The 13683-nt window shown below is 35.2% G+C and overlaps 1 protein-coding gene across 2 annotated transcripts in view; it reads right to left on the bottom strand.

The window, feature by feature from the left end:
* The window catches only part of CUL3 (cullin 3), a 105856-nt gene that overhangs the window by 23022 nt on the left and 69151 nt on the right, over nucleotides 1-13683 (bottom strand). For both annotated transcript variants that reach the window (XM_082629755.1, XM_082629756.1), the window contains 5 exons: nucleotides 12105-12275; nucleotides 11394-11501; nucleotides 6683-6807; nucleotides 5992-6088; nucleotides 4372-4506 (listed from right to left, as the gene is read on the bottom strand). In XM_082629755.1, the coding sequence (XP_082485881.1) occupies nucleotides 4372-4506; nucleotides 5992-6088; nucleotides 6683-6807; nucleotides 11394-11501; nucleotides 12105-12275 (636 nt within the window). The remainder of the gene's footprint in view (nucleotides 1-4371; nucleotides 4507-5991; nucleotides 6089-6682; nucleotides 6808-11393; nucleotides 11502-12104; nucleotides 12276-13683) is intronic.

Raw genomic sequence — 13683 nt, 5'->3', positions numbered from 1 at the left:
ACACATGTTAAAAACAATTTTAACTTTGAGGTATGTCTGGGTATTAAGACATACTCCTTTCCCTCTTACTGGGCCTTCCCATCTCCCAAATCCCTGCCCCTCTTTGCCTATTCTTGTGTATTTTCTTGCCCAGGTGAATTCTGGGATCAGCCTGTCAAGTTTCACAGAAAAGAAATCTTCCGCAGATTTGGACTGACATTTCACTGAATTTATAGGTGACTTAAAAAAAAAAAAAAAAAAAACTCCTTTATAACACATAGCTTTCCCTTTCAGGTACATTTACCCTTCCATATTCTTTTCTTTTATTGCCTTTTTTGTGTAAGTCTTCTACTTTTTGTTAGGATGATTCCTAGAAAGATTATGATTCCTATTAAAACATCCTTTTCCTCATGTCATTTTCAGATTAATTCTGATGTAGAGAAAAGCTGACTTATAGTAAGTATGATTTATAGAAAAACTTTTCAACCAAACTCTCATTTCTCAGTTGATTATTATAGCTGACAATCATACTGTCCACAAACTTTGTCAACTCCTGATATTTATAAATTTCATTCCTTTTTCTTTTCTAGTGTGTTAATTAGGACCTGCAGAACAAGGCTGGATAGTAGCAGTAAAGGCAGGTATCCTAAATTGTTCCTAACCTTAATGGGAAGGTGTCTAACATTTTACTACTAATTAGTGTTTGCTCAGGTCTCTTATTTAAAGCTTAGGTCTCTCATTAGATACGCCCATATGCCATTAGGCATTTCATCTATTCTTAGGTGGCTAAGAGTCCCCCATCTGGAAATAAGAAGTGGGGACTGACTTTTCTCGCGTGCTTTTTGCACATTTGTGGAAATCATTGACTTTCTCCTTGAAATGATGTCTGGTAATATAGCAGGTGATCAGTTAATTTTATTATTACTTTAAAATCTCAGTAACTATCTGTTAACAAATTCCTTCTTTGTATTCCAGGAGTAAACCCTGTTTGGACAGAGTGGATTATTATTTCAATAGACTGCTGAATATAACTTGCTAATAATATTTTACTTAAGATTTGTGTACTTATTTTGAATAACCTATAGCTTTCCTTCCTTTTTTGTATTTTCCTTGTTCAGTTTTAGTAATAAGGTTATGCCAGTCTCAGATATTTCCCAAGAACAATTTGTGTATTTTGCTTTCTCAGTTCAAAGTTCCCTGTATAGCTTTGAATTTTAATTTGCTAATTGTGTTATTCAAATCTTCTATATCCCTCTTTTTTACAGTATAGTCAATCAGTACATTTGTGAGGGATTTCTGTAACTGTGGAATTATCTATTTCTCCTTGTACTTCCATTTTCCTTCATATATTGTTATGTCACATTAATGTCATAAGTTCTCGATGAAATATCAATTACCACTGTTGTTTAATGGTTTTCTATTCAAATTCTGTCTGACATTAATTTTGCTACTGTCTACAATTAGCTTTTATATTTCAGACTCATTCTCAGAAATTTTTGAACAGTATAATAAAGAACATTCAGAAAAATATGTATTAATATCCATACCTCTTTCAAAAATTAAATGCTATTACTAAAAATCCAAGGTACAGATTACCACCATATGTATTTCTGTATTTTAGCTGTTCTAAGTCACAATATGGACTTCATTCCAAAAACTATATAAAAAGAGGAAAAAGCCTGAGCAGCCTGACTACTATAGATTAAATGTGACACTACAATAAACGTCACCTTTTGTAGGCAGTTTCCAAGATGGCCCACAATGATCCTGGTATGTTTTAACCTTGTGTGGTCCCCTCACTGCATCAGGGCTGACTTGAGTGACCCACAAAATAAGGAAGTGACGATACGTGACGTCCAAGGCTGGGTCATAAAGGCACTGCAGGTTCTGCCTGGGTCTCTTGGATCGCTTGCTCTAGGGAAAGTTAGCCATCAGGAGGCAAGGACAATCAAACAGCCATGTTTGGTAAAGCCTATGTGGAGAGAAACTAAGACCTCTTACCAACAGCCAAAACAAACTTGCCAGCCACGTGGAAGAAGGCACATACCAATAGCATTTTCCAGCCCTAGACAAACATTAGACAACTGAAGCCCCAGCTGACATCTTAATGTAACCTCACGAACGAGTCCAAGCCAGAACCACCCAGAAAGCCCCTCCTGAATCCCCAACCCACAAATACCATGAAAGATAATAAGCTGTTAGTGGTTGTTTTAAAACATGAATTTGAGACCTGTTGTGTAGCATTAAATAATGAATACACCATCTTACTGAACTTAGAAAGAATATTCAAAGATAAGAGATCAGCTTCCTTTAGTGATTACTATAGTTAAATACTTTTAACTGTCTCCTCTAACTTGTGGCGATTTCTGTAAAAGAGATGTCTAATAAAACTTATGCGGCAGACTGACTATAAGCACATAGTGTGAGTAAAGACAAAAAACTTCATGTGCCTTTTCACTATTCCCCGGTTTGAGATGCAAACAGTCAGAAGGTTCTGGAGCCATAGGAATGGCATTTTACTTACTTACGCTCAGGCTTCTTGGTTTGTGACTTAGCTAAAATTTAAAATATTACAGGAATTTTCTACTTAATTTTACCTTCTACCTAAATCACTGCTCACTAGCCTCACTGATTGCAAGCTGACTGGGACGAGAAAAGGAAGCTTGAAGCATTAAAATTACTAGCAGTTCCAATAATGGCTTAAGAAGATCAATTTATGTTTTTGTTTATCCCATTATTTTTGCCAGCTCTTTATAAAGTAGGACTCTGAAAACCAACTGCAGCATTTATCAAGTAGCTTATTTTGTTTCAAATATATTATCCATGAGAACAGCAGATTAAAACATCCAAGCTGTTAAAGATAATTCAATTCCACCTGTCTGAAAAGGCTTACAATGTTTGGGTAAGGTACTCAATACTTACTTAATCAATATTCTTTAGAACTCAATCACATTTAACTTGTGCTTGAAAATTCAAGTTATTCCCTAGGTAAAAACACGCTTGGAAATTTATAAGAGCAAAACCTCTTGCCTTAGCCACTAACCTAAAAATAAAACACTTACGTTTCAAAATCTTTCCTTGAGGTATATCACATAAAAACAGTCATCCCTTAACTATATCATCGTCACAAAAAGGGAATATGGAGATGAGTATTAAAACAGGCCTAGAATTTAATCTTGCTCTTCATTTCAAACTTAAACTTCTTTCTTCCTATATTCATTCACCTATGTCTGAAAATTGATTTTCAGTTAAGTATAAATATGGCTATAATTCTACAGCTTTTAAAAATATTCTTTATCTTTAATTTAAACTTATTAAAAATCACACGATCTTCATTTCAACTCCAACCTACTCACCAAAGGTATGGGAAAAGACTAAATGAATTTAATTCAATCAAATCATGACTTAATGGGAGAAATAAGAAGTATATTATAATATATATATAGTTACTCTAAGAAAAAAAAAGAAAGTTGACACTATCAAAATAGTGTAAAATTAGCATAAGGATAGACATAGAAATTAATGAAATAGATCAGAGTGTGCAGAAATAGACCCACATATATATGGTCAACTGAATTTTTTTTTTTTTAATAAAGGGCTCAAAGTAATTCAAAGGGGAAAGACTAGTGTTTTTGACAAATGATGCTGAAATGAACAACTGAATACCTATGTGTGGGGAGGAAATAATCCTTACCTCTAATCATACCAAAAAAATTAACTTGAAATTGATCATAGGACTAAATGTAAAAGCTAAAACTATAAATCACTTAGAAAATCTTTGCAAACTTGGGATAGCCAATAATTTCTTAGATAGGATATCAAAAGCATGAACCATAAACGTAAAGAAGTGGCCACTGGACTTCATCAATATTAAAAAGTTCTGCTCTTCAGAATATAACATTAAGAAAATGAAAAGGCAAGTGACAGACTGTGAGAAAATATTCACAGAACATAGATTTGACGACGGATTTGTATCCAGAATTTGTAAAGAACTTTTAAAAAAACTGATAAAGATATGAACAAAGAATTCACCAAACAAGACATAGAAGTGGCGTATGAACAAATAAAAAATGCTCAATGTCATTATTATTAGTCAAGGAAAGAAATTAAATCCACAATGTATAGGTACAATTACACACCAGCTAAAATGGCTAAAATTTAAAAGACTGACAATACTAAATTTTGGAGAGGATGTGGGGCAACTAGAACTCTCCTACACTGCTGGCAGGAATGTAAAATGGTAAAAATCACTTCGGGATGCAGTTTGGCAACTTCTTTAAAAAGTTAAACATACAGCTCTATTCACTACAGTCTAAATCTGAGAACAACCCAAATGCCAGGTGAGAATCTGAAACAATACAATTGGTTAAAATTCACGTAACCAGCCCATACCTCAAATGTGTATTTTTCTCTATTATTGAAGAGCATTAATATAGTCATCTGGAAAGTGGAGACTTGCAATATATGCTTCCGCGTATTAGAGCCAGTTACTTGTGCCCCTCCAACACCAACTTCAGATCCATCTTCCTGTTTAATTTTTTAAATATAAAAATAGAAACAAGATATAATTATCTCCTAGTAACTTTAACAGTATATTTGAAAAATAAGTTCTGTAATGCCCAACCTCTCCTTAACAAAATGATATAAACTCATTCCTATATAAAAAGGAAATGTTATTTTAAAAGTGTACGTGTAAATATGTGTGTATACATGCACACAAAGTCTTTATTTAGGACTGTCCCATTTTTTTTCCATTATGAACATTTTAATGTATCTGAGCAAGTAATGAGTAATTCCTTATATTTATAACTAGAATTATGTTAACAGTACACAATGGGATAATAATGGACTTATAAAGATGCTACTGCCATTATACTACTATCCTAAAATAGTATTAGGTTTCTTTCTGTGTGGTCTGATCATGGTAAGAGTTCAAATAATAGCAGAGGATGGGGAGAAAAAAACCTCTGCCATCCTTAAAGCCTATTCCTGCTCTATGATTTAGAAATACAAAGTAGAAATTCAGTCCTCAATAATTAACATATGAATTATGTTTTTAAAACCTACTGATCTGTTTAATAAAACCTCAAAAGATAACATGATTATTTAGGGAAAAAAACCTCTCCTTTAAAACAGAAACAAGAAAGCAATAATTAAAAGCTGAGTTCTTTAGTATGTATCCTTGACCTTCCCACTTACAGTTAAATATATAATAGTGTCAAACATTATTCAACTAACTGAACTCTAACGACTATTTCCCACTTCAATTAAGTATAAAAATTAGAACATGTATATAGGCATCTTCAACAATATTAAAAAAAACACTTCAGTGTTAGTGACAAATAAGATTTTAATTAAAATATTGAATGAAACTGTTATTTGCTGCCAAGATGACAACTTAGGTATTCTTAATGTTTTTTTAGAAGCTTTTTATTATTTTGCCATTTGAAGCCAAATGACCCTGATTTGATTTATACCAAGCAATGAAAGTAAATTATTACTCTAAACCTCACAATTTTACATATAAAAAAGCAGTTACTTCTTTAAATGAAGGCACTTCTCTAGTGTATTGTTAATTTTTAAATAATCACTTTAGCAACATTTTGTACATTTTCACAAATCTTAAGTGTTAGCTTTCCCGGTTTCAATTTATTGGAAATAAGGATTATAGGAGACTGAGAATTTTAAAAAGGGACTCATGGCTTTTTATGCCCTCAAATCCATTATTTTATGCAATATTATCTCAAATCTAATCTTATAAATAAAACATGTAATTATATTATTTATTCCACAAGGAAGGCTACTGGTATAGTCTTCATATTGTCAAATGAAGTTAGCAACTAAGGGAACAGAAATCAATAAATCAAAGCCGAAGTTTCCCTCTTTTTAATATCTGAAACAGGTAAGGAAATAAAAGAAATAATTTATCCAAGTCAACAAAAGTCACAAATCACTTCTGTAGACTAATTTTAAGTTACTTAATAAAAATACCTTCAAACTATTAATATTTACCTTTTTAACTGGTCCATAAAAGGTGGCATTGAGATCTGCAGAACCCATATGATGCTGGAGTGTGAGCTGTCGACCACTGTGTTTGGCTAAGTAAAACCTTCAGCAAATCAAACCAGGTTTTTGAGAATCATGTAATTTATATATTTGAAATTATAAACTACCAACCCTTAACAAACACATATGTAAGGGAGACTTCAAAAGCTAAACAAAACCTTAGGAATCAAGTTCCGTTCCCATTTTTTTTTACAGAAAAGAAACCCTAAATAAGGGGTGGGGGTGGCTGGGTGGGAAACAGACCTAAGAAACTTAGCTAGATATTAAGTGATAAAGGTAGTACACTAAGTACTTTCTACCAGTACATTTATTTGCCCCTGGCTGCTGCTCAGCCACCGCTGTTTATATGACCACCTTTCTCCATAGGGAACCCAATAAGCAAGTCACCCCAAGCTAGTATCAGACATCAACAATACAAAATATACTCCTAACCATGCACTAATGCTGAAGAAAGCACACTGATATTCCTCTGAAAAGTTTATGCAATTCATCCTTACATATTAAATGCATAAAGGATAACATGGGATTTAAAAAATGGAGTATATTCCCCTTCAATTGGAGACACTACTGAATGCTCAAATTTATCTAAATTCTGGACAATCTGTACTTAGAAATATAAAATTTGATATACATTTACCTTCTGAATATCTCAAAAGCATGTCTTGGTGCTGGTGGGATGTTGCACTTTGGTGTGGCTGACTGAGTGGGCCAGTAACCTGTTGTGAGCACCCGAACTGTGAGATCAACACCACCTAAAGATACCTGTGGAAAAGAGAAGAAAATGTTCCCCCCTAATTAGTTAGGATGTGTTATCTGTTCCATACAGACACTGTGTTAGAGTTATCAAAGTAGTTATCTCCATATCCAACATCCAGCAAATAAAACACATCTTCTTAAAAGTTACACTCATCCAATGTTTTCCTAATTTTAACTATCCTGGCACATTTATAATTATTGCTTAAGATGCTGAATTTACAATACTGATCAAAGTTCCTAGCATATGAACAAAGTCTTACTGGTGTCATTGAAAAGTACAGAGTTTTTGGCCCTCAAGATTTTTTTCAGATAAAATGTCAAGGGGCCATTATCAGTATCATTTTAGGGAAAATTCTAGAATAATACCTTTCATCTCAGCTTTTAAACATTTTTACCATCTTAACACAGCAACAACACATTTCTAATATCCCAGTCACATTTCAACTATACTGACCAAAACCTCCAAGTTTTCACATGTAGCTCACATTCTAACAACCTCTGCATAGGACACTAGATCCAGTTCTACACAGCAGATGCTCTATAAGCATTTGCATAATGTTTGACTACCTCTACAAAATATATGCTAGCATTACCATCACAATTAGATATTTCTTCTTTTTAAATAAATTACAATTTTAAGAAAACAAAAATAAAACACATCAACAGAAATTCTAAAGGGGGAAATATTATCTTTATTTTTAATATTCACAGCTTGTTTTAAACCATTATTCAATTTTTATGTAACCTGGATGATTTAGTGATAGAAATTCTTTAAAGAGAAAAATGAGTTTATAAATATCAAGAAGTATTCCACACTCAGATTTCTTCATAAATATCTAATAAATGATTTACTCTATTTTAAAGAAATTGAATCCAGAAATCTTACATGACACATAGGAGAGATGATCACAGCAGACTCTTACTTAGATGATGAATGGAGAAGGGGCTGAGAACTCTTTGTACACTTGTAATTGGGAAGGGGGTCACAACTTGGTTCAATCCACCCAAGACAATGAAGTCTTTCATCTCTTTTCCCATATCTCCACAAGTCTTGCTCCTTAATCTTCAAGTCTTTCCTCAAAATGTCATTTTTTAAAGGAGGCCTTCCTCGACCACTCTTCCTTGCTACAGATTTCCTCTATATCTCCTATCACCAGCTAAGGTGCTATGTAATTACTTATCTTGTTGATCATCTGTCTCCCAGATTGGAAAGTAAGCTCCAACATGGCAGGGATTTTTGTCTATTCTCTGCTGTATAACCAGTGCCTAGAACAACGCTTGGCACAGAAACAATGAGTTATTTGTTAAATTAAAAAAAAGAAAAAGAGGGCTTCCCTGGTGGCACAGTGGTTAAGAATCCGCCTGCCAATGCAGGGGGCACGGGTTCAAGCCCTGGGCCGGGAAGATCCCACATGCTGCGGACCAACTAAGTCCGTGCGCCACAACTACTGAGCCTGCGCTCTAGAGCCTGTGCTCCGCAACAAGAGAAGCCACCGCAATGAGAAGCCTGCGCACTGCAACGAAGAGTAGCCCCTGGCTCACCACAACTAGAGGAAGCCCGCGCACAGCAACGAAGACCCAATACAGCCAAAAATAAATAAATAAAATAAATAAATTTATTTTTTAAAAAAAGGAAAAAGAAAAAGAACCTCAAGGAACTATTACTCTAATGGTTTGGACCTTTTCTTTCTAGCTCTCTTAGTAATATATATATATATATATATATTTTTTTTTTTTTTTTTTTTTGCGGTACGCGGGCCTCTCACTGTTGTGGCCTCCCCCGTTGTGGAGCACAGGCTCCGGATGCGCAGGCTCAGCGGCCATGGCTCACGGGCCCAGCTGCTCCGCGGCATGTGGGATCTTCCCAGACTGGGGCACGAACCTGTGTCCCCTGCATTGGCAGGCGGACTCTCAACCACTACACCACCAGGGAAGCCCCTCTTAGTAATATTTTTAAGCCATTCAGCTTATTTTCCAAGATAGCACATGACAGGGACAAGTACACAGAAACAGAGGTACCAGAAATGTCTGTCTGGATGTGATATGATTTGCTGATATAAATAAACAGAAATATGATAGCAAGGTGGTTCTCCTGTTCCTATCCCCATTAAAAAAGTAAAACACAGGAAAAAATGCACAAACACTTAAATTTCCCTCAGCATAATAAATATGACTTATCTAAATATAATATACCACAAGTATTTAGCATTTTAAGAAAAGTACTTGTTAATATGACTTCTGAAAGGAAACAGAAGAGTCATTCTCTTGGTATATTTCAACAGGCCAAGAACCTTTAAGAAAGTTACAGAGAATTATCTGAGGATTGATGATGTTTTAAAAGGGTTCCAAGATTTCAGAAAGTTCAAGATTTGTTTTGATTCCTCTGTCACTTTTCATCAAATCTTTCTAATGAAGATTAAGGTTTAGGAGACATAAAAGCTTAAGATCCTTAGTTTAAACAATTACAAAATAGCCAATAATTGCATGCAAATAATGGCCTTACAAAGTTAAAGCTGCAACCAGATTAGCAGATATATAACTCTGAGCATCTTGATAAGTACTCTACTTACTGGGTTAACAAATTATGAAACAAATATTCCACCATAAAGTGCAGGATATATCTGAATCATCAAAATGAAAGAATACAAAGTGCACAAACTTCATAACAACAGAAAATAACAAAAGCAAACAACCTGATAAAATGATCATGTTGAACAATCATTCCCTCTTTTTTAAATGAAATAAGTGCAACAGAGTGGTCGAGAGTCAATAAAGGCCGTAATTTTCTTATCAAAAGGCCTTCAACTACCACAGATAAGGTAGTTAGCTAAAAAAATAGTAAGGGTTCTGGACCCATCCAGGAACATTCCTTTACATGGTTTCAATACAGCATTTATTCAGACCAGGTTATCTCCTTATAGCTCTTAATATGTGTAACACTAGTGGAAGAAAAACAAAACAAAAAATGTACCATATGAAAATATGATTTTATCAATGCATTAGACAGAATGAAGCACAAATCCATGAACAATCTAAGAGAGAAAAACATCTATCACATTATTCAGTCCCTGCCCACTCAAATTTCTATTTATCACAGAGTCTATCTTTCCTGCTCTCAGCCTTTCTCCACTGTAAACACCCGAGGCAAATCACACAACTATTTATAACAAAGAGGAAACTGAAGTCCCTCTGAGTCAGAATGTCTTAATATATATAAATGTCCATTTCTACAGAACTAGGTATTTTCACATATTTTGTTTGTGATGAGACCTATGGGACCAGTGGAGGTGATGATCTTATATTTAAATATCAAAGAAAAGACCTCCAATTTTTTTTTTTAATAGTTGTGACATGTCTTAATTATGAAGTAGTACACGGTCAGTTGAGAGAGAAAACATTAAAGAAAAAATGTGGAGTTCTCTAAACTTAAAGTTACAGTTGAAAAACAGTTAAAAAAAAGAAGAGAGGGCCTCCCTGGTGGCGCGGTGGTTGAGGGTCCGCCTGCCGATGCAGGGGATGCGGGTTCGTGCCCCGGTCTGGGAGGATCCCATGTGCCGCGGAGCGGCTGGGCCCGTGAGCCATGGCCGCTGGGCCTGCGCGTCCGGAGCCTGTGCTCCGCGGCGGGAGGGGCCGCAGCAGTGAGAGGCCCGCGTACCGCAAAGGGAAAAAGAAAAAAAAAAAAAAAAAAAAAAGAAGAGAGAAGGGAAAATTCTGAACTTCATTAAATCCCACTGAATCTTCACAAAACCCCACTGGACTCCAAGGCCCTATACGTTGCAGCTTACTGCCTTCTGGGAATCACAATACAAAACCACATTTATAACACACTAGCATCAGTGTTTTTATACTCAGTTCACCCTCCACCAACCCTGAGGATGTCAGGCCCATTTATCCTGACATTTCAGATGAATAAGAATACTGACGTACAGGAAAATCAGGTAACAATTCTAAGATAGCACCATCCTGGGGTAAAGTAAAAGGAAGAGCATTAAAACTCAGTAAGCTTGCCTAAGCCTGGTATTCTTTCCCTAACCTAAAAATGGTTATAACAGCAGAATCACTATTTATTAAATTTTTAGTATATTCCTTCAAGTGGGGAAGACAAACTAAGTTTTATAAGAAAAAATATTTTAAGATTAATAGTTAGAAAAAGAGGCTATATGGGAGAAATAATTTTTAAAGCACTCACAGACAATACATATGTTGTCACTAATGGCATTTAAAGAAATGACATGGGGTGGGGGGATGGATAAAGTAAGAGATTGAGATTAACATATACACACTACTGTATATAAAATAGATAACTAATAAGAATCTGCTGCATAGCACAGGGAACTCTACTCAGTACTCTGTAATGGCCTATATGGGAAAAGAATCTAAAAAAGATTGGATATACGGTATGTACAACTGATTCACTTTGCTGTACACCTGAAACTAATATAACATTGTAAATCAACTAGACTCCAATAAAAGTTTAAAAAAAAATAAAGAAATAACATCAGCAATTCAGTATCTGATTGGATGAAAATGCCCACTACAAAAGACTTCACATAAACACATTTATATAAGTAGAAATTAATGAAGAATCTTACCCCAGTGGCCTGTAGATGTTGCCTGAACTCATCCATAGTTGTGTTTGAGATGCTCATATCCCTGAACATTCCTTCCAGTTTTGATGTGAATTGACATCCACATTCAGTCTGTGGAAGAAAAACAAATATATACAAATAAATTATGGATTTTACTATTAGAAAATGTACAAAGAAACTCTTCCATGTTACTGTCATCCTTCCTAAATCTTTCCAACAGTTGGTCTATGTCTGTGGATACCAACTTCAGTGTGATTAAGATTAATCCAGGAATTTTATTTTAAAATACAAATTCCCAGACTCTCTCTGAGATTCCCATAAACCTCACTGAAGGTACTGCTCAGAACTCTTATGTTTTCAGCAAGAAACACCCATATCAGGTGATATGGGTACAAGTAGTCTGTGGACCACACTTTATGAAACAAAACTATATGGTGATATTCCCTTTATTGTTTCCCTTGTACTAATCCTCCCCCAGATCTCCATGAATGAATGTATCTGCCACACCAAGAGAAATTCCAGCACACTGTTAATGTCCCAGAACTTGAACAAATATAAGTACAGCCTGCTCAAAAAAAAAAAATCTAGTTTTATTAATTTATAGAAATAAGTATTTTAAATCAATTAAGTATTGCCCAGTCACATGTTGCTGGTGCTCAATTATGTGATAGTCGTTAGTTACGTGCACTCTATTCCATCTTAAATACACCTTACCTTTAACTTAGAAATCATATTTTTTTCAGAGTCATCAGAAACACTTTTATTTGTGAGAAGTCTCCTTGCCAAGTGTTGTTTATAGTAACGTTCAAATACATCTTTTTCTTGCATAAACCTAAAAAGGACCATTGCCTTATCCAATATTGTTTCTACTTCTTGTTCTGTTAGCTGCAAACCATTGAAAAGACAATTTAACAATTACACAATTTTAGTTCTACAAAAACAGCATCACAGTTCATCAATAGTTTAAAAACACTGTTTGATAACAAACATAAACATCTGGTTGAGATATGTCAGAAGGAGGGATCTAGTGAGAGGAAGTGCCTCCTACTTTATCTAGTAGCAGACTCTTAAATCCTCATCTAGTGCAGCATTAATCAGGGGCTGGAATGGAGTTCCACTTCCCAGTGGGCTACCTCTGAAAGGGAGGCATGAAGTGATACATGGCTGGATTAAAGGATGACTGAGAACAGAAGAAATGAAATTTTAATCACATAAAAGAATTTTACCATGCCCTTGCATAGTATCTAGGCAGAAACTTACATGGCCAAAAGACAGGTATTTTTATATATGCTCATTCAAAATCTAAATTGTGCAACCAGAACGGTAATAATTTGTTATAATTCCAAAAGTAAAAAGGCCTCTTGCCCCTAATCTTTTAAATAAGGGCAAGGTGATACTGTGGCAGGTTGCATTAAGTTTATATTAAAAACTGTGGGGCTTCCCTGGTAGCACAGTGGTTGGGAGTCCACCTGCCGATGCAGGGGACATGGGTTCGTGCCCCGGTCCGGGAGGATCCCACATGCCGAGGAGCGGCTGGGCCCGGGAGCCATGGCCGCTGAGCCTGCGCATCCGAGCCTGTGCTCCGCAGTGGGAGAGGCCACAACAGTGAGAAGCCCGCGTACAGAAAAAAAAAAAAAAAAAAAAAAAAAACTATGGTAGACTACTCAGCTGTGTATTTTCTATTTGGTGCCCTTAGTAATCTTCCTCTTATTTGTCTCTTTGTTATAGCTACCTATTTGTTGCTTTGCCCTTCTGTCTCACAAATCCCAAGACGAAGTCAAGAAGACCAATTTACTTGTGATCACAATCTGCTTATTTTGATTTTCTGTGCTGTAGTGAGCTTCCAAGATCCCAGATATATTATAAAGGCTTGAAACTGAGCTTCCATATATGCTTTCAAACTATTTTCTGATACCTATTCTAGTCTGTGCCTTCAAATTTTTGGCACTCAAGTATTGTTTGATACATAACGCCCAGAACCAGGTGACAGCAAGCAACATTCTATGTGCCACATGGATAGCTGTTTTCTAGTTCCTTATTATCTCTATAGCATATCTAACCCTCACAATCTCAAGTCTATGGATGTGTAGTTGTTTTTGATGCCAGTTACATTCAATGAAATGTCAAAGTACTTTTGACCATTTCAAATACTTGAAACAATCCTTTCAAATATCACAGTGCACGTTTAAGCACAGCAAAGGAAGACTGTTTAATTTTATATCTACAAAATTCCCTTATTTTATATTTTATTTCCTAATTTTATATCTACAAATAAAACTTAAGATATTTTCAA

The sequence above is a fragment of the Mesoplodon mirus genome (genome assembly GCF_964341445.2).
Source record: "Mesoplodon mirus genome assembly, chromosome: 8".
Classification (NCBI taxonomy): Eukaryota; Metazoa; Chordata; class Mammalia; order Artiodactyla; family Ziphiidae; genus Mesoplodon; species Mesoplodon mirus.
This window is presented reverse-complemented; position numbering and strand designations above follow the sequence as displayed.